This window comes from Teleopsis dalmanni, chromosome 2 (genome assembly GCF_002237135.1).
Source record: "Teleopsis dalmanni isolate 2A chromosome 2, ASM223713v2, whole genome shotgun sequence".
In the NCBI taxonomy this organism is placed as follows: domain Eukaryota; kingdom Metazoa; phylum Arthropoda; class Insecta; order Diptera; family Diopsidae; genus Teleopsis; species Teleopsis dalmanni.
In genome coordinates this window covers 112,865,819-112,887,076 of record NC_051847.1, presented here as the reverse complement: position 1 = coordinate 112,887,076, position 21,258 = coordinate 112,865,819, and the positions used below count along the sequence as shown (strand labels likewise).

The following is a 21,258-nucleotide window of genomic DNA, read 5'->3' as shown; positions in this document are numbered from 1 at the left end:
TACTATACCATATAAAAAAATTGTGCTTTAAAGTGGTTTATATTGTTACTTTACTGACATAGATTTTACTTAAGTAATCACTTAAAATGAAGGTTTTGAAATCTGTACTGTAGCAATAAAGATGTATTGTGTACCCCGCTCTTTTAAGATGTAGGTATACTTTAAACACAAAAAGAATTTATTTATTGGCCAAAATCAGCACAAAAAAAATTCTGCGTAAAATGCCAATCTATCAGAATTTTTAAGACCTCAAACATTTCTTCAGTTTTAAAACACTTTTTCAGAGAACATAGGAACGATCATAAAAATAATAACAAAGAAGTCCATAAAATATCTGATGTAGTTCCTTCGTGAAAATGAAGAAAAATAATAGTCTGAAAACATCAAATATGTGTGTGAGCAACATGCTATCCTCTGCCGTTGGGTGGATTTTCATGGACACTGAGATACATGCGCCACTACGCATTCCTCGCAGTATGATGAAGTATTTTGTGTGCCCCCAGAAAAGGACATGTTGACATTGTACGCGCATATAAGCCAATTTTGTGTTTTCACTTTGCTCACAGCTAAGCCATTTCGTCCTTGTTTTGTGTAAATATAAACTTTTTATTTTGTTTCTTACGTTTCTTACGTTTCGTGTTCTTCCTTATCTCCTGGTCGACTTTGATTCATGTCAACTGTATCCATTAAATCTGCTGTCCTTCCGTTCCACTCCTACGGTTAGTTACATTTCCGGTTTGCTGTTTGCGTTGGTGTCGTGAGCGTCGCCCTTCAGTCAGCCAAAGCAAGCTGCTGATTACTATATTTTATAGACAGCGCAGGATACTCCATATATCCATATATACTCTTTGACAAAGCGGCAACAAGTAGTAAATTTTTTAAATTATTCTGACAAATGGAATATTTTGTCAAGTAAATGTAGTGAAATAAATTCATAGAATAAAACAAGAAAACATACGAGTAAAGTCAAGTACGAGTGTACGTTCCAGAGTAGACAGGACGTTTCATAAGAAAAAAGCATAAAGGTGGGAAAAGTTTGTTTTATTTAAAACAGTCCCCTTTCAAATTAATACAGTGATTGTACGCTCTGAATACATATTCAATTCGTGTTTTAGATTGTCGGACGGGATATCCGTCACACAATCTATATATTCTTTACAAGCCTCTTAGTTAATTTCAACGTCCACAAAACGCTTTCTTTTCATTACGTTTTCCTGAAAACGAAAAAGTTGCGCGGTACCAATTAGAGTGAATATGCATAGTTCTTGGATTAACCAACACTTATAATTATCAATAGGTGACCACACTGCAAATACCCATTTCGGATAAATCATGCTTACTTTCGAAAGTACCTAATATTTATTAATGGTAAGTTCAAAGTGTTTTTAGATTGATTTCCTTCTTAAGAAAATATATTTTAGCAAATTATGACTAGTACTGGATTTTCATTTAGAATGTGTTTAATATATGAGGCTTGTACCGCTAAAATAAGATTGGGGTATTATATTTACTGAATATGCCTACGTTTAAATCGTGCTATTTTATATGATTTAACCTAAGTAATAGGGGTCTTTTGTTGAGCAAGAATTTTTTATATATATATATATGTCTCCCATAAGTCCCAACTCTAAGACTTAAGGATAATGAGAGTTGTCTTATTTCAAAAGTTGGATTTTAAATATCTGCTGACATTTTTTTTTTAATTTTTATTGATAATTAGTGATATTTTGACTGCTAGAGAATAAATTATATCATTTTATTTGATGTTTCTATTATTTCTGCAGAACCGCAGAAAATAATGGAAATTTCCGATTATGCATTACGCACATAATCAAAGTTTCACTGGTTTCCAAAGGTGAAAGCATGGGTGGAAAAGTTCAGAACAGGGCAGTTGGTTTTTGAGTAGTGAGTTGCGATGTGGTTGTTCTGAGAGTTGTTCTTGAGAAGTTTTGTTTGAGCGTTAAAGTATTCAAGTGGCAGTTGTTTTTTCGGGTTTTATTGCTAAAATCAAGTATTGCTAAAACCTATTATAAAATTAAAGATTAAACAAAAGAAAAAGAAATAAAACAACTTAAATCGATCATGTGAATAAAAAGGTGCAACAGAAGAAAACATTTAGTAAATTTAACACTTCTGCAACATAAGCCATCATATCCAGTCAGTAAGTTCAACAAAACAACAATTACAGCAATTTCAGTGCAACATCAACGACAGCAGCAGCTTCAGCAACAGCAGCAGTTGCAACATCAACACTAGCAACAACTTCAGCAACAACAGCGGTTGCAACATCAACATTAGAGTGAACACCTTGAATAATGACCGACCAATGTTGCTGACAGCTCGCTTCTTCATACAAATAGAACACAAGCGAATAAACTTTGTTTTTGTATAAGTTGTAAGGCCCAAATTTTATTCTAAAATTTAACCCCACATATTAAATGAATAGTTAAATATGAGTTTTAAATCCACTTAGTAAAAAAAACATATTTCTATATTCAATAAAATTTTTCTGCAGTAACACCTATTTTTGACCCTGTAAATTACATATCAAAGACAAACATTTTTTATAAACGAATGACCCTGTAAAGTAAAATATGTTTTGATTAATTTTTTGCCGCTAATAAAAGTTAGTTAAATTTGTTGTAACTATTTCACTTGTTTGTCTGCATAAACAAATTTAAGAAAATATCGTGCACGCATTTTTTATATGATGCAGTTATTTTTATCGAATTTGATGGCAATGCATACAACAATAAGAAATTTGTTTTGACAATTTTACGGGACTTTATTTATTTGAAAATAATTATTGTTTTTGTATGTAATGGAAGGAATTTCAAATAAAAGAGCAGCGAAATTGCGAAATCGTTCTATTTGGAATTTCTTTCACTACAGGTAAGAACTATTTTGCTAGGGACGATAGTGGGAGCTCGGACTAGTTGGTCCAGGCACATGTTGATTCGTTTGGCCATTGCTGACGATCACCGTGTGAATGGATGGACTGGTTTGGGCGAAGTGATGGTGGTTGAATTACCTTCTGCTTGGCTTATGCTGGCGTAGGGTAGTTTAACCAGTTGAGTTACCTGCTGCTTGGCTTATGCTGGCGTTGGGTAGTTTAACTAGTCATCCAGTTTTCCATTTGGCCATAGCTGATGGAGGAATGGACGACGAGTCACAAACACTGTCAAAAGGCGTGTGGGACAACGAGCGTTTGGCAATTGCTGACGGACGTGGCCAGGCGTAATAGCAGGAAGGGACCCTTGTCTGGTTTTTACTGACAAAGGTATTGATTTATATTTTATTAGAGTTTCTTTAGGTTTAGCCTATTTGGAATTTCTTTCACTACAGATTTCACGATTCTAATGACACCAACTTGCGCACCACTGACATCAACAGCATACAACATTCTACACCGTTTACAACATCGCTACAACAGTGTTACAACAGTGTTACAACAGTGTTACAAAATTAACAACATTCCACATCATTGACAACATTTTCAACATCGCTGTCTATTACTTTCCACAACTTAATTTATATTTTTTTTGGTTAAATAATAAACGCTACTTTAAACAAAAGTGTCTCTATTATTTCACATTTATAAATTTTCTTATAACGAACCCTGGTATACTCGCTGAGTATACCCCAGCTATAGATAGGGCCGGAAAAAGGTCGTTATAAAGTTGAGCAAAACAAAGACCTCTCACAATATCAGACCTACCTTTGTCAATTCGGCGGCTTTCCTAAAGATTTGGCAATTTCGAAGCAAAGTTTTCACCAAAGCAAAACAACAGTAACGTACTTATGAAAAATAACTCATGCCTATACACTCCTTGAAAAATAAAATCCTCTCTCGATGAACCAGTATGAACTATTAACAACAAGATATTGAAATTCGCATATACTTCTATGCGAGCAAAATGAAGAATCCTTTTTATTTGAAAATTAAAGATCATAGAATATTGTTGAAGCTGGAACTTTCATCATGCGTCCTTATTTTAAAAAATTCAGGTTTCCGATAACTTGGTGGCAACAGTTTGAGCTCCTGTCAGCTAAAAATGGATGTTCCAAACTGTCGAGAACATGAGGATTGTTCAAATACGCTCCACAAAAAATTGCAGTCGTCCTTACTGTATTGTAATGACACCAAACCGATAAATGTGTGCTCCAACAAGACTAGAACAGGACGTGTTGTGTGATTTCTGGCACCATTTAGTTGAAACTACAATGCTTTCATATCCAGATTTTCGATTTTTCTAAAACAAATTCATGTGGCTGTTATGTTTAGAATTGGCATTAGCTTTCTAATTTTCGAAAAATACCGGCCTATGCCATCCTCAGAACACGTGTCACACCATGTAGTAATTTTTTGTAAATGTATGGATTTTTCGATTGTGGTAACCTAAGTAATAGAGGTCTTCACAGAAGCATTAATTTCTGGAAATTCGTTTCAAACAGTATGAAAATATTTTCAAATACAATGAAAATGAAAATATTGTTGCATTCTAAAGTATTTAAAACCAATTTTTTAAAACATTTACGAATTTGCAATACATTAACCCTATGGCCCAATGTTCCCCTGGGAACCTACTGGAATGAAGAAAAAGAAGAATGCATAAAACCAATATTGGTTATCAATCTTGGTTTTATTGAAAACAACCAATATATAAGCAATTAATCAGGGGAACTTAATATTTTTGAGTTCAATATTTAAATCCATTTTAAAGAAAAACATAAAAACTTAAGAACAAAAGCAAGGAATTTCATTTAAAAATGTTGAATAAAATTCAAAAAGTAAATAGAAAAAATATGGACTGTTTTCTTCCAGATTTAAGAAATGGACATATGTTCCTTTTCCCAAATTTTCTCTCGTAGCTGTGTGTATCAAAAGGATTTGACAACAATAGAAATAACTTTTCATGGCCAAAAATTAACACTTTTATTAAATTTTCATAAAACGAAAAGAACTCTTTAAATATTCATTTGGAAAGGACTTTGCGTTATGGCTTAATTAGCATTTCTTGTACATACTGGAATTTACGACTTACTAATGGGTCACAAGCGGGGCGCTTGGTTAGGCAATTTGTATGAAAACTCAAGAAAATTCCTTTATGGTTACGATTTAATCACTTTAAAAAACGAGTCATAAAAAATTCATGGAAAGTAACTTTCTGGAGCAGCTTCACTTAACATCGGTCTGGCACATTGAATTTGTCAGAAAATTTGAGGCCGACGAGCAGAGTTCCGCTGGAGGAAAGCATCCAAAAAAGGATACGAGTTCGTAATAAAATTAAATGCCTTATATAAGCGACACAGAAATGCCCGAAATACCAAACAAGTGCATAAAAACTTTATGAGGCTATGAGGCTATGAGGCTGTAAGGCTCTAAGACTACGAGGCAGACAGAAATAAAAATAATAAATGCGAGTTATGAAAAAGGCTAAAGACAAAACTTTTGAATACGAACCGAGTGCAGAAATATCTTTTGTGGTGAATTATTCAACGGAACTGCAGAACGAACTGAAGAATGCCAATAAGTCACAAAATTTATGAAATAATTTTAAATTTTCATTATTTTTGTTTTAATTTCAAACTTCTAAACTTCCCCTGCAATCAAACAAAGGCAGTAGTGACTGTGGTTAGGAAGAGCCACTGCCATTCTCGCTTGAAACTTGAGCGTCTCAAATTGGGCAGATAATGAAAATAAAATATTTAACTTAATTAATTTTTTTTTTGTTTCTGTAAACTGTTTGAGCAGAAAGTCAAACATTTCACTTATAATTCCCGAGGCAAAAATATTGACCTTTTCAAGTGCAAAGTGCAGAGATACTTGGTACTTGTTGCGTAGGTGCATGTAGTCCGGAGCTCTTCGTGTTATTAGTTCAAATAATTTTGTTTCAGTTTTGAAGAATTTTTCGCCTGACATCAAGATTTTTAACACAAACAGATTTAAAAATAAGTCAAATATTTATTTTCGTTCTACTTAAACATAAATGTTGACATATTGTGGTACATGAAAAAAACAGTTCATCACAATTTGATTGTAACGACTTCATTTAATAATTAGAAGATACAATTTTTGAAACAAATATAAATAAAATAAAATTAAATTAAATTTTGGATATGTTTCAATATACGAGTAGCATTTAAATACATTGTACTCTCAGCAATCCAGCCCACGACACGCTTAAATTCTGAAAACTTTCGAAAGAAGTTTCTACTTACAATCAGAATATATAGTATTTTAAGGACTGATATAACAAACGTTGTTATGGTTTAGTTCAAATGAAATTTGAATTCATTCTAATCACAACTTTCCGTAATATGTTCAAACTGTAATCTCTGCTAAGCAAGATTGGAATTCTGTAATCTTTAATGGCGGTGGATCAATTCATATTATCATAGACAACTCTAGAGTAAGAAATAAATGTGAATATGACAAATATCTAAAACTCTCAATAAGTCAATTGGTCAGTTTTCAGGATTACTTAATGTTTCCCATGCTAAACTTTGAATGGTTTTCATGAGTAGTCTTAGATGGTAAATCTTAGTCGTTGTAAATCGATTTACATTTCAAAGATAATCAATCGCTCGAAAGTATAGAAGCAGAGACTTGAAACGGTTATCACTCAATAAGATATGTATAACTTGTCTCATCCTCATCTCCCAGTGGAGCATAGAATCTCATTGGTTTCATTCATTGTGACATTTTCGCTTGGATTTGGCACCTCCGAAATCCTTGTGTCAGCTGCGAAGGATTTCTCGTAGTGAAATGATTACCTTTTAGAGTAATTGTATCTCTATTTGCTTTTATCTCCATGCTTGAATATCGGTTGGGTGCTATTGTCAGTTGGTAGTGGGTCCAAGGCAGTACGCTAGACACGTTTATAAAGCGATTCGCTTGTTCCGAGGCAAATACCTGCTTGAACCTGCGCCTAACATGGCGAATAGTCGCTATGAATGTTTATATATTGAAGTTGGTCAATACTTGTGAAGTGGCGGCTTTTCAGTTCCTCTATAAGCAATCTTTTAATTCCTTAGACTAAAGATGTTGGAATAAGTCTTAAAACTGTTCCCTCTCTTGTTGGCCCTGACTAAAAATTCCACACGGATTGGGTACCATGTCTTCATCATAGTTGCTCAGGTTTCTAGAATGCACCACGTGGAGGTCGGAGTAGAAATTGAGAACATTCGCTAGACGACTGTTCCCCTTATGCACCCCAAAATATTTATAACAACAAACCTCTATCAAATTTTGGTTCGGAATTATACTGACTTTATGGAATACTACAAAACTGACACGGTCATCGAACATGGCAAGTTTCGTTCCCAAGAAAAAAGAAATCCATAATATCAATCAATAGTTTAGAATTACAGCTCCATTTCGAGAATCTCAATGTATCAATATTTCTGTCAGCATAGATTGTCTGGAAAGGACAGACAGAAGAAGAAGATATGCACGGAAGCAATGGCTTAAAGTAAAGGCGCTTGTTTGTGACTATCTCAATAAAAACCTTGGAGGTCTCTAATAATTACAGATTCAACAAATTTCCTTAATACAATATAAGTGCATAAATTCATCCCAAGCGATAAATTTAAAATTCATGAAATTTCTTTTTTCGTAGCAAAGTGAAAGTTTTTATAAAAAAGAACAAAAGGAAAAATCGCATCTATAAAAACAAACAAAAACTTTTTATAGAAAATAAAATAAAATTTTGTATGAAAATATTTTAAGTAAAACTTTTTGCTGTTTTGACAACAAAAATTTTGAGAACTTTTGCTGAATTGGCAGAAGGGAAGAAAAAATTCTAGACGAGTGCGTGGTCTAAAGCTGCTTTTGTGATGCGGAAGAACCTGCAAAAAATAAAAAAGCAGTAGAATTTATTTTCAAAAATATTTTAAAGCACTTTAGTACCTTAAAAGTATCTCACAAAGAGTCGAGCAAGCATCTTTAATTGATGCCGGGTTTTGCTACTTTTCATTAACAACCAAAGCAACCAGCCAACGAAATTTAAGAAACGACAGCAAATATGTTTCCCTTCAGACTTTTTCGTATTTGTGGGTCAAGGAAAGCGACGAGAAGGACTTACAGATGTGTAAAATTGCTTAATTGGTGCAATTTTCGAGATACTCGTAATTACAAAAGTGCAGAGAGGAGAGTGCAGAATATATGAGTTTCAGAAATTTGAAAAAATACTCATAAATTTATAAGTACGTGAACCGACATTAGAAACTATGTTCTCGACAAGTTGCAGATGCCGGAAACTATCTACTGAGCGAATATTCTTGAAGAGTGAACTATCATTTTTAGTAAAAAATAGAATAAATACAATATTGTTTTTTTCACTGCCAGGGAAGCAATGTCATCTGAAAATGCAGTGATAATATTGGTTATATGATGGCAAGTCGAATATATACAATAAATACAAAATGGGACTAAACACGGTACCTTGTATCAGATGAGCATTTTCAAGACTCACTCCAAATGACCGATCTTCTAGGCAAGAGAAGAGTATATACCAGTAATGTTTTAATAACAAACCTTTTAGTTTTTATATAAGTCCCATGTGCATACCTTATCTACTGTTCAGAAGTCATCTAAAAGTAAAGCCGAACGACAATTGGTCGTCGAGATCGACAAATGGCTTTGGGACGTAGACCCGCCCGTTCTTGGAATCTCCATGACTCATATTGTTCTGTTACATATTAACATTCTGCCATTCTCTGTCATTTTCATATTTAGAAAATATTAGTATAATAGGAATATTGCACATGGTGTATTAAGAATATAGTTTTTTGATAGAATATTAAAAAATTTTAATATATTCTAGCAATCAAAATTTTTACCCGAAGCACTCTTAGTTGTCCATGTTTCTAAAACTGATCCTTTGTTCTATTGTTTTATTTGCTTCAAAAAAAAAATTTTTAATTTCTAATAAATACAAATAATGAAATAGATATAAATATTTAGTTTGATAATTAATGTGGCTTTTATATATTTGACCGCAAACTAAAGTGGCATTTGCGTTTTTATTGACGCCATTAAACGCGGCGGCAACAACAATGGCGACCACAACCAACGCACTCATATCCGTTTCCTCATAAGATTATTCAAATGTGCAGTTTATGGAGCGCAACAGCGACGAATGCCAACAAACGAGCCACATTACCATCAACTAAAACAAAAAACCAACTGCTTACTCCTGCTTACTCCTGCTTCCTCTGACTTTCACTGACTTTCACTGAATTTTATTGACTTTCACTGGCTTTCACTGTTCCCAGCGGTACACAAGACCACAAATAAGGATTGCGGTTGAATAAGTCTGTGCTTGGATGTATGTGTGAGTGTGTGAATGGGTTTGAGTGTCCCTAACTTCTATTGCTTTTATAGCCATTGCAAGCTTCAATACTTTTACTGGGTTTGAGTACAAAAAGGATGAAATCCTGGTTTGAATTTTTTGCAATTTATGAACTGACAAAGTAAGACGCAAAAGAATGAAGTAGCAGAAAATTTCCAAGAGTTACAGGATATTTGCAACCTGCTTCATTGCTTTTCTTTGTTTGTTTTCATTGTGGCGCATGTGAAATAATTCGAGCAATTCTTACATTTACTCCTCATATCATTCAACACACATTCACATATTAAAGGACATTTAATACCTCAATCTCATTTTGCTTAATAAGTCTCCAGAGTCTTGCTGGATCTTACCTTCTAACTGCCTTGACACATTGCGAGCTGTGAGCCGAGCACCGAGGCTACGCAATTATTGCTTAATTTCTTGTACAATTCCTGCTTTAATTATTTTCTGTTGGGAAAATTTCACACACATCCATCCTTCCGACGACATTGTGGTTCTTTTAAATTTGTTAGATAATAAATGTTTGTTAAGAAGATATTCCCACATTAAAATTAACAGCAAAAAGCCACATCACAAGTCACATAATTTACGTCAACCTCAGGCAAGATGTACGAATTATTCTCGACTCTTCCCATTCCCCTCCTTCTAAAAGTAAATTTGTTTTCTTGCATTCAACTTTGATTCAAAAGTGAACTTAATCTTTCATTCTAATTGGCAGTTGGTAACCTGAAAACCTGAAAAATCTGAAATAAAACGAATTTCAAATTACTACAATGAGTGGAGGGAAGAAATAATATTTGAAAACCTTATTTTCTACGAGTGGACCTTGATCTAAGTAATATGTAATTTGGACTAGAGTGCTAGACTAGAAAGCTTTATGCTGAAAGTCTACTTCTGCATGTCTTTCACGTAAGAACTGATTGTTTTAATAATAGATGACATACAAGTCATCTTTATTTCTTTATACCCTCAGGATCAATAATATGAGGAATAGCCTATAGTACAATGCAAACTAAAATGATATAATTTCAATGTCTTTCAACAGAAAGTTTTAGAGAATGTTCAATCTTCAAGAACTCTAGCACTCAACAAATCTGGCTTGACCAAGCGGCAAATGCTTCACCACCAAGACCATGGTGGTTCAGTAGCAACAAATGGAATTTGATATAATCCCACTAGCTTATATTATGCTTGCCGTCACTGAATGAGCACCAAATATCTACAAAGAAAACCCATACAAACTCGTTGCCTCCAGAATTATTTGACCCGTATCCTTTAAATGAATGACATTATAAACTCTAGTTAATTTAATTTTAACATATATAATTTATCTTTATTTAATTATTTGAATGTTTTACCAAATTTACTCTTCTAACACTTTTACCATTCTTTAACACTGTTCGATATAATAAAGAGACCTAAATCGGAATCACATTTCACCCACATTAACATATAACTTATACCAATTATTTACTGGCTTCGCTTCGATATCTTCTTCAAAACATCAAAGAGATTGGATTATAAATAGACTTTAAAGAAAATAAATTGATAAGAATAAGAATAAGAAAGAACAGGGTACTAGCTCCCATTTGAGCAAAGCACCGCGACCATGATTGATCTTTTGTGCTACAACAGACCCTAACTGAACAAAAGATATTCCGCCTTTCGAATGAAGGCCAAAATGTCGGTTGTTGAGGACCTCCTAATGTCACCTGTTACATCAGTGACATTATGACAAAAGAAGATGAAAGTAGATTTAAACCACTAGAATAAGCCACACCCAAATCTCTGACAAATATGAATTTTTTAAATTAAAATAATATTATCAACAAAAATAACTTGAACCGATTTGAGACAAGTTAACTATTTGATATAGTTATATCTAAAGAAAACTACACTTATTCTCCTATCAACTTATGTCATCAGAACCTATAGCATTCTAATCAACCATATTATTATATGTAGTTCTATGAGCTGGAATATTGGCTGTTCGTGACGCGACATTCTTTGTTATCAAGCATATTGACAAGAGAATTAATTTTCATAGAAAAAAAAAATAACAAATCAACTAAATGAGATACAGTCAAACCTCTCCATAGCGAACCTACCTATAACGAATTCCTCTCTATAAAGAAGTTTTGTTGAAGACACAGCGAATTTTTAAATTATTTCATATATGCTACTTGAACCTCTCTATGTTATATCGAATTCCTTTCTATAACGAAGTTACGTACCTGAACGTAAACAAATTTTTACATACAAAAAAATCTCTATAACAAATTTATTCAAATATAAGGTAACGAGTCAACTAACACGTTTGAACTTATGAGAGACTTCTTCGCTTTTAAAGATTGGTAGAGAGTTTTTAGAGAGCAGAATTTTTAGATATTTTTGAAAAGGCTTTTTCGAGTTGAATAAAAAAATAAATTATAAAAATTTAAGTTCTACATAATAATAAATTAGATAGCACTTAATAGATATAATTTTTCTAAATACAAACGAATATATGATTAATATGTTTAATGTTATGTATGTTTATATATGTAAACATGAATTAAATATATTTCTTAAATAAATACGTACGTAAAAGCCCAATAAAGCCCAATAAAAGAAAATTTGTTTAACCTCTCTATAACAAAAACCTCTTTATAACGAAGTTCTTTGCAGGCACCAGAGATGTCGTTATAGAGAGGTTTGGCTATGTGCTCATTTTTTACAATGTTGCCCAAGCACAGCTATTATTCCAGAACACAAGGAAGCTAACTTATAATATTTTTCTGTTTAGATTCCAGATTTTTAGGCCAATTATATGAACTGAATTAATAACTTAGATAATTTTAAGTTAACAAACTCACGGTTAAAAAATTATATATGATAATAATATATATGATAATAATATTTTTATTATTTTAAAATTGAAATAATAATACGAAAATGGAAAAACGAGTATTTGAAATAGCCAAAAAAAACTAAATTTGGCGGAGACTAATGTTGGAACAATTTTACCTGACTCCTAATTCAAAAAATCAGGTTTGGAGGTAAATGAGCATATAGTTTTCATTCACGAATTATTCCATTCAATAATTCTGAATTGCTGCAATATAAGTTTATTGTTTTACAGTTTTCTTCCTCATGAACACTAACATCTTCTTAGCTGATAACCGTACACAAACTCACTTTGGAATCGATGAGCGAATTCAGGACCATACATATAGATCCAAATCTCATCTATAGCAATATAACATAATATTTTTAATGTAGCACTTAACTTTTCAAAATAATGAAATAAACACTTAAATTTTCTTAGCTGATAACCATACACAAACCCACTTTGGAATCGATGACCGAATTCAGGACCATACATATTGATCTACATCTCATCCAAAGCAATATAAGATAATATTGTTTACGTGGCACTTAGCTTTTTATATTAATGAAATGAAATTACATTAATAGAATTAATAGAATGTTTATACTCCAATTTCTCCTGCCCACTCTGATTAGGTAGGCATTATCGGACAATAGGCTCTTAAGCAATTGAAATTCAACTAATACTTAAAATAAATTTTTAATATACTTATAATAACTAATTGAATAACTGAAATAAACAAAATCAAATAATTTTATATTTCTTGAAAACTATTTACATATGAGTAATTTTCTTAAAATTTTTGTACTAAAATTTTCGAATTTTTTAATTTTTGGTGCTGCTAAGCTTTTTTATGCTAATATTTTTAATAATTTAATTTAATTTATATGCTCAGCTTGAATAAAGACTTTTACAAAAGTTTTCGAAGCATCGAAAACATTTTTTTCAAGAAGGCAACAAATTTTCATAAATTAAAAATTTTGCAACACTGGTGAAAAGAGTTTTAAATAGTAAAAGCAAATTTGATTTGGTTTATATCACAGCTAAGTACAGTGTTGCACTTCAAAAATTAAATTTTAAAATTTATTGTTAATGGAATCCGTTTACTCTGTGTTAATTAACGCATGATACTACATTTACATTGTGAGAGTAAGAGAACGAGATTAAGTTAATCTGCATTTTTAATCTATACCGTTAACATTATATATTGAAAATTGATTTTCGTGGGTTTGATAAATTTCTGTAAATAAAGCATTTAATTACAATTTTGTATAAAAAATTGTAATATGTATATATTTAATAAATTGTTGTATAACAATAATTTAACAAATTGTAGTTATAATTATATTCAAATTCTATACAAGTATTCATATCTCTTGAAGATCGTAAAAAATCTACGACACAAAGACATTTCTTCTAAGATCGTAATAAAATCTACGACATTAAGACATTTGCAGAGTTGCATTGAGAAATAATAATCATTTTAAAGGAGATTAAAAACTAATCTCGACGAAAAGGAAATAAACTTTTGTGTGGGAAATCTGAGATGAACAACAAGGATAATACTTTAATCTCGATTTTTGCTTTAGTCTACTTTTAATCACACAATGTAAACGCCGTATTATTTAAAAATCAAGGCTCGTATATATTGATTTGAAATGGTTAAAATTTACATAAATTGTGTTCAATATTGATAAAAAGAAAACTTATACTTAAGCTTAGGCTAAAAACTTTTCCAACATCTTCTTTCCCAGGAATAGAACTTGCAATATTTAATGTATTAAATTAAATTAAATTAAATTAAATTAAATTAAATTAAATTAAATTAAATTAAATTAAATTAAATTAAATTAAATTAAATTAAATAAATTAAACTAAATTAAATTAAATTAAATTAAATTAAATTAAATTAAATTAAATATAAATTAAATTAAATTAAAATAAATTAAATTAAATTAAATCAAATCAAATTAAATTAAATTATTAATTAAATTAAATTAAATTAAATTAAATTAAATAAAATAAATTAAATTAAATTAAATTAAATAAATTAAATCAAATTAAATTAAATTAAATTAATATAAATTAAAATAAATTAATTAAATTCAATTAAATTTAATTAATTAAATTAAATTAAATTAAATTAAATTAAATTAAATTAAATTAAATTAAATAAATTAAATTAAATTAAATTAAATTAAATTAAATTAAATTAAATTAAATTAAATTAAATTAAATTAAATTAAATTTATGTATTAAATTATGCAGTCTAGGATCTTGTTATCTAATCCTCTATTATAAGTTTTGAAACCTCAATACCGAGAGGTTTATTCTCAATTTGGACTCTATGCAATATCGCAATCACTCCACCTGTTTCTTTTCAGATCAAGACGTTGTTTAGTATTCGATTATCATTCGATTCCAATATTTTCTGTCACATATCGGTTCTAAGACACCGCTGGGACCATTGTTGTTCGGCAATTCTAGAACCCTTAAAGTAACGCCTACATTGTTGAACAAGTTATTTGTTTTCTTGTAACTTTAACAACCATTACATGTTTCTAATAAAATAATTACAATAATCACCATTCTCAGACATTAGTTGACTCAAACGATTTTCTCGTTCGAATTCACCATTCTATCATTGAGTAACATCTGATTATGGTTTATTATGGTTGTCTATGTAAAATTTAATAAAGCTTTTTAATACCAATCCAAATATGATAGGAGTTCATAAATTATTCCTAAATTTGTGTAGTAATAATTTATTTTGAGGCTCTAAACCTCATTGATGACACAAAGTTGACCTTTGTTATTAGTTGTTTTCGGAAGCTTTTAGTGTGGCAAAAAACAGCAAATTGCTGGCCTATAGGCGCTAAGTGATGTATTGGCATCACTGTTGCACTCTGTCAAATATTATGTTTTGTTTATATATTTATATATTTTTATACATATTTGCAGAATACATAAAAAAATTTTCATTCAATTTAGGTTAATATTAAATATTCTCTACAAAAATAATAGCTACACAAAATACTAATAATTAACAAAAACATATGTCGACGTACATCCCAATAAACATTCACAATAAATGAGTTTTTAACCTTGGCAACGTGCGATTTTAGTTGATTATTAGTTAAGCGATTTTAAAAAAGTTGGACTAAGTTGTCATATGTAATTTTCAAAATAAGAGGATATTCTTTTGCGATATACTTACAAAAGAAAAGACCTTACTACTAGTTTTTATAAAATTTCGACAACGTTAAATATTTTAATTTGTTTTTATTTTATTTTGCTTTGTTAGAAGTGTCCATCATTGCAACAATGTTTTGTTATGTTACGTTAAAAATATTTTTTATTTTTCAAAATTATTCATAATATAACAAAAAATTGTATGATTGTGTATTATAAAATTAATACTATGGAAATTAATATTTAATTGTATTACAATTTTATTATAAAAATAAATTTAACATTCATAGGCCATGTGTGAGTTCAAGTCAATTGAAATTAAGTAAACTGAAATTTTCTAGGGATTTTTTGCACTGTACTTATGTAAATATTTAATTATTTATTTATTGCACTTCTTTATTATTTTTGGTTAAAAGTTTTCAAATTTATTTTTTTATTTATTAAACATCACCTAATTTAGCCTTATCGAAATTCTAGTAAATACCAACATTCGCTGCCATATCGACATAATTGACTGCTTCTCTTAATTTACCATCAATTTACTCGAACTCGCACACGGCCATAATAAGAAAATAACAGGACAAGTAATTTTGAATGCGTTATAAAAAGCTTCTTTCAACACTGAAAATATACACAGTTCTTATGCGTGCTCAAATGCAACCCTGCAAGTTTTTTCGTCGAACGTCGTTCAATTTATCGCTTGCGACCAGCTGTTAGTAGTTAAGTAAATCATATTCCTCTTTCGTTTGTACTAATTTTTGTTTTGTTGCTCGGCATAAGCATGCATAAAATAGCTGCCTATAGTAATTTTGACATAACGAAAAAAGGTCGAAAAGTAAAGGCTATCAGAAGCGTGCTTCAGATATTATTACAAGTTAAAATATAGCAATAATTATTTTAAAAAATATTCAAAATTGAATTTGAATTTTGTATTAAACGGAAGTAAAACGTACAACAAAGTTTTAACGGAAATCATTAAGTCCAAAGTTTTGATTGTAAATATATATTTATTTTAAGGTGTGACTATTTACTTTAATGAAGAATTAGTGCACATACGATTACTTAACCAATTTTTATATGTAATTTCTAGTGTAAATTAAGAACATTAAGCGAAAATGAATATTTCAAAAACTAATGTTAATGGCTTGACCGGCGCTCAAGTATTGACAGCAAGTGGAACACTCTCTCAACCAAGTAGGCAGTCCCACCAAATCAGGGAATCAACTGTGGCTATGGCGAAACCTCTGCATTTGCAACGCTTAGAACGAGCATTGGATATGAAACCATTTATGAAGTATGCGCGTGAAATTTTAGCCAAACCATTAAGTAGTGAAGATGATAGTGCCGAGGACTCTACTGAAGCCTGCTCCGATAATGAATCAGAAAATGGAACCAATCGAAAGAAATGCAAAAAATTGTTTGGTTCAAGAATAGGTATAAAAGAATAGCCTTTTAAATTGTTTCCTTTGCACGCGTGAACACCTAACTCATTGCAGCAAAGTCATCAGTAATTAATGTTTTATAACCTTTAATTATTATAATTAAACTCTTTCTAGAGCGTCAAAATATAAAAATGCACCTTTATAACTTCTCTGAGTTGAGTAACGATCGTGAATGGTTGTTTTCCATAGTATTAAGTGACACTGAATCAGAGTCAGAACTCAGCGATGAGGACGATTATATAAAGCAGTTATTGAAATCTCATCGGAAAATGCAAAAGGAACGTGAACGCTATTATAAAACCCCTACTGTACGTTACAATTTAATTAATAAATAAAATGTTAAATTTTTAATTAATGTACAAATTATTAAATATATAAATATTATCTTTAGAACAATCAGTATACCTATTACGGAAGTGGTTTTCTATCCTGCATTGACATGCATCCCGACCATCAGCAATCTATAATTGGCGTGCGCAAGCGTAAACGACGTGCAAAGAATGAAAATAAGTCGACCTTACCCAAATTACAAAAACTGACGAAAATTCGTAAATCCCGCAAAAACATTCCAAACGATGAGCCTGAATCTGGAGAAATTCATCCTTCAGAACTAAAGAACTATGCTTTCGGTGATACCTCAGCCGTGAATGATGATGACTTATCTGATGAAGCTGATGCCTATAGTAGTGCTGCACTATCTAGCAAAGCAAATAGCTCAGCCGTACGTAGCAAAAGTCGTAGAAATTTGTTGGCGTCTCCTGAAGTGTTAGCGGCACGTAGAAAACGCGTTTGGCAATTAATGTGTAAAAAGGAAATAACTCGCTGTCATCGCTTGAGAATTAACAACCACAAGGAAGTAATACAGAGCAGCAAGCGAGTTGCAGGTATGTGCATGAAAGTAGTGCGTCAGCGTGCCATGCAATCTCAACGTGTTATGAAGGAAACTGTGTGGCGTGCAAAACGGCTCTCACGAGAGATGCTGGGCTATTGGAAACGTTATGAACGTGTTGAGCGTGATACGAGGAAACGTATGGAACGTGAAGCTGAAGAACAGCGTAAAATGGATGTTGAAATCATAGAAGCTAAACGACAACAACGTAAACTTAATTTCCTTATCACTCAAACTGAACTGTACGCCCATTTTATGTCTAAAAAACTCGGCCAGGGTACTGAAGAAGAACAACTACGTATATTAAGCCAACTGGATGACGAAAAGAATCCACGTCTTGCTGCATATGATGACTATGACGCAGAACACATGAAACAGCTGGCACAAAAGAATGCAGAGACAGCGTTTAATACTGATCGAGTATTAAAGCATCAGTTTGATGTAGCAACAAGGATAAAAGAAGAGCAAGAAGAAGCAATGAAAACCGATGAAATAACTGGACCTCCAGTAAAAGCAGACTTGCCCCAACCGACTATATTTAAAGGCACTTTAAAAACATATCAAATCAAAGGTAAACACTTCCATCGATATAAATTTATTCATATAATTTTTATTTTATTTTACAGGTATGACATGGTTGGCTAATCTTTATGACCAGGGCATAAGTGGGATATTAGCAGATGAAATGGGTTTGGGTAAAACTGTACAATCAATAGCATTTCTCTGTCATGTAGCAGAACACTATGGAGTTTGGGGTCCTTTTCTAGTTATATCACCTGCGTCAACTTTACACAACTGGCAGCAGGAGTTAGCACGTTTTGTACCAGAATTCAATGTAGTTCCATATTGGGGTTCACCAAATGAACGTAAAATCCTACGCCAATTTTGGGAACAAAAAGATTTACATACGCGAGACGCTAGTTTTCACGTTGTTATCACATCCTATCAGCTGATTGTATCTGACTATAAATATTTTAATCGTATAAAATGGCAATATATGGTATTAGACGAAGCACAAGCAATAAAAAGTGCGTCCTCAATGCGTTGGAAATTGTTGTTGGGCTTTAATTGTCGAAATCGCCTACTATTGAGTGGCACACCGATACAAAATAGTATGGCTGAACTATGGGCTCTGCTGCACTTTATAATGCCAACACTATTTGATTCACATGATGAATTTAATGAATGGTTCTCAAAGGATATTGAATCTCATGCTGAAAATAAAACAGGTATCGATGAAAAGCAAATCTCAAGATTGCACATGATACTCAAACCGTTTATGCTGCGGCGCATTAAAAAAGATGTGGAGAACGAACTATCAGACAAAATTGAAATCATGGTTTACTGTCCACTAACCATAAGGCAGAAACTGCTATATATGGCACTTAAAAAGAAGATACGAATTGAGGATCTACTACACCTAACACGAAGTGGTGCAGGCAGTTCCAGCGATGGTGGACATGTTGATCGCAATTTCACTTCAAACCTTATGAATTTAGTTATGCAGTTTCGAAAAGTGTGCAATCATCCAGAGCTTTTTGAACGAAGAGATGTTAAGAGCCCTTTTGCTATGCGTTGTCAAGAGTATGTGATGCCACGCTTGGTATATGATGATGGCGTACTTAAAACAGCTTTGCCTAGTAAACGCCATTTGCTCTATAACAGGTTAGAAATGCTTTTTTATTTTTGACTTCCTAACAGTAATTAATTATATCAAAATATTTCAATTGATTAGGTTTCTTATATACAAAGCTGAACATGTACATCGTTCTATGTTTAGTGAACCAAAAGCAAATAACATTCAAAAAAGTGGGGAAAACTATTCCCGATATATCGATCTAAATGTAAGTGATGATTGCTGTTTTAGTTTTACGCGTTTAAGTGATATATCACCAAAAAATTTGGAAGATATGACTGTTGGTGGACTAATTAGTTCGTAAGTTATGCAATACATAATTTCAAACCTGAGGGTTTTAGAGAAATAAAAATATTTGTTCTATTTCCTAGTTTACAACATTATCGCTTTTTACTCATTTTCTATAAGTTGCTATCGTATCGTCGATTATGGTGGACAAACTATAAACCCTCACGTTTTCAGTTACTAGAACCGATGTTAGAAAATCCCATTGAGCAATGCACTCTATTTGAAGACAGTATTTTAAAGAGCTGCATATTCACAAGCATGGTAAGAATATGCACTAGCACTTTTAGTCCTTTGGGAACCTTAGTCTCTATTATGTATTTATCTAATTATCTATATATTTTATCATAAAAACATAAAAACATAAAAACATTTTATTTTATTAGATTGGAAATGACAGTAGTGTGTATGCGTTTGGAGATTACATTGTTGTAAATATGCAAGAAACCATGGAACATCGCGTTATACGTTCAAAACGATTCAAAAGCCATAAAATCCTGAATGAAGAAGCTAATATAAAAGATATAAAGAAAGAGTCTGATATAGACATTATGACATGTGACGACGAAGTTACGAGTGTAAAATCGCAGCTCCTGGAAGGTCAGTCAAAGAAAACAAAAACAGGAACGAATGAACTCCTGCCCGAATTTCCATACATTGCACGCAAACCTACTAGATTTTACTGTGAACCATTAGAAATGCCAAAATTTCTATATGGTCTGTGTCCACGAGTACAGGCAACAAGAAGAAGGATGTAGTAAGTGTCAATACGATTTAGTAAATAGCAAATCCACTTAAATTCATTTTGAATTTTTTTTAATAGCTGTGAAAGTCGTGCAGCCGAGTGGTCACATATTCGACATATGCAATGTGAAAACCCTGATGGACAACAATTGGTTTATAGTAGCTTAGATATTTGCAAACCACGTAGTGGGTGGTCATCACTTATTATACCGGACAAACAAACACTTGTATCAGATGCTGGAAAACTATCAGTGCTGGATAGTCTCTTAACGCGACTCAAATCACAAGGACATCGTGTATTAATTTATTCACAAATGACCAAAATGATTGATCTGTTAGAGGTAAGTGTGATTTTATTCATAATATGGTAACTTTTTTGCAAAAATGGTATGATTTAGGAATATATGTGGCACCGAAAACATCGCTATATGCGATTAGATGGTTCTAGTAAAATTTCAGCACGTAGAGATATGGTCGCAGATTTCCAAACACGTGCAGATATTTTTGTATTTTTACTTTCGACGCGAGCGGGTGGCTTAGGCATTAATTTAACTGCAGCTGACACAGTAAGTGCTTTATTTGTAATTATTTTAGTATATATATTTAGATTTATACCCTGTGCTCAAAATGAAACAATAAGTGCATGTGTAGTGGCACTTACGAGATACGATCCTATGATACGAATCCAATGACAATTTTTTCAAACTGCGAAAACGAGAGAGTTTGATCATCACTGTAGTAATTAAAAGATTTTAAAGATACTGGTGACACGCACCACTCACTAAAATAAATTATAGCTCTCAAACTGTAAGGAATTACAAACTGTTGTCGTCCGTCGCCGGTTA

The 21,258-nt window shown here is 31.9% G+C and overlaps 1 protein-coding gene across 2 annotated transcripts; it reads left to right on the top strand.

The window, feature by feature from the left end:
- Positions 1-16,160: 16,160 nt before the first annotated feature.
- On the top strand, positions 16,161-20,983 carry LOC119679171 (chromatin-remodeling ATPase INO80-like; the record flags this gene model as incomplete). 2 transcript variants are annotated; one of them, XM_038091375.1, is given in 10 exon segments in its annotated part: positions 16,161-16,412; positions 16,508-16,851; positions 16,974-17,167; positions 17,251-18,319; positions 18,375-19,413; positions 19,484-19,684; positions 19,756-19,933; positions 20,056-20,426; positions 20,493-20,754; positions 20,812-20,983. In XM_038091375.1, coding segments are annotated over 9 exon segments (3,805 nt in total), but the record flags the coding sequence as incomplete, so codon positions are not given.
- Between the last annotated feature and the right edge of the window lie 275 nt (positions 20,984-21,258).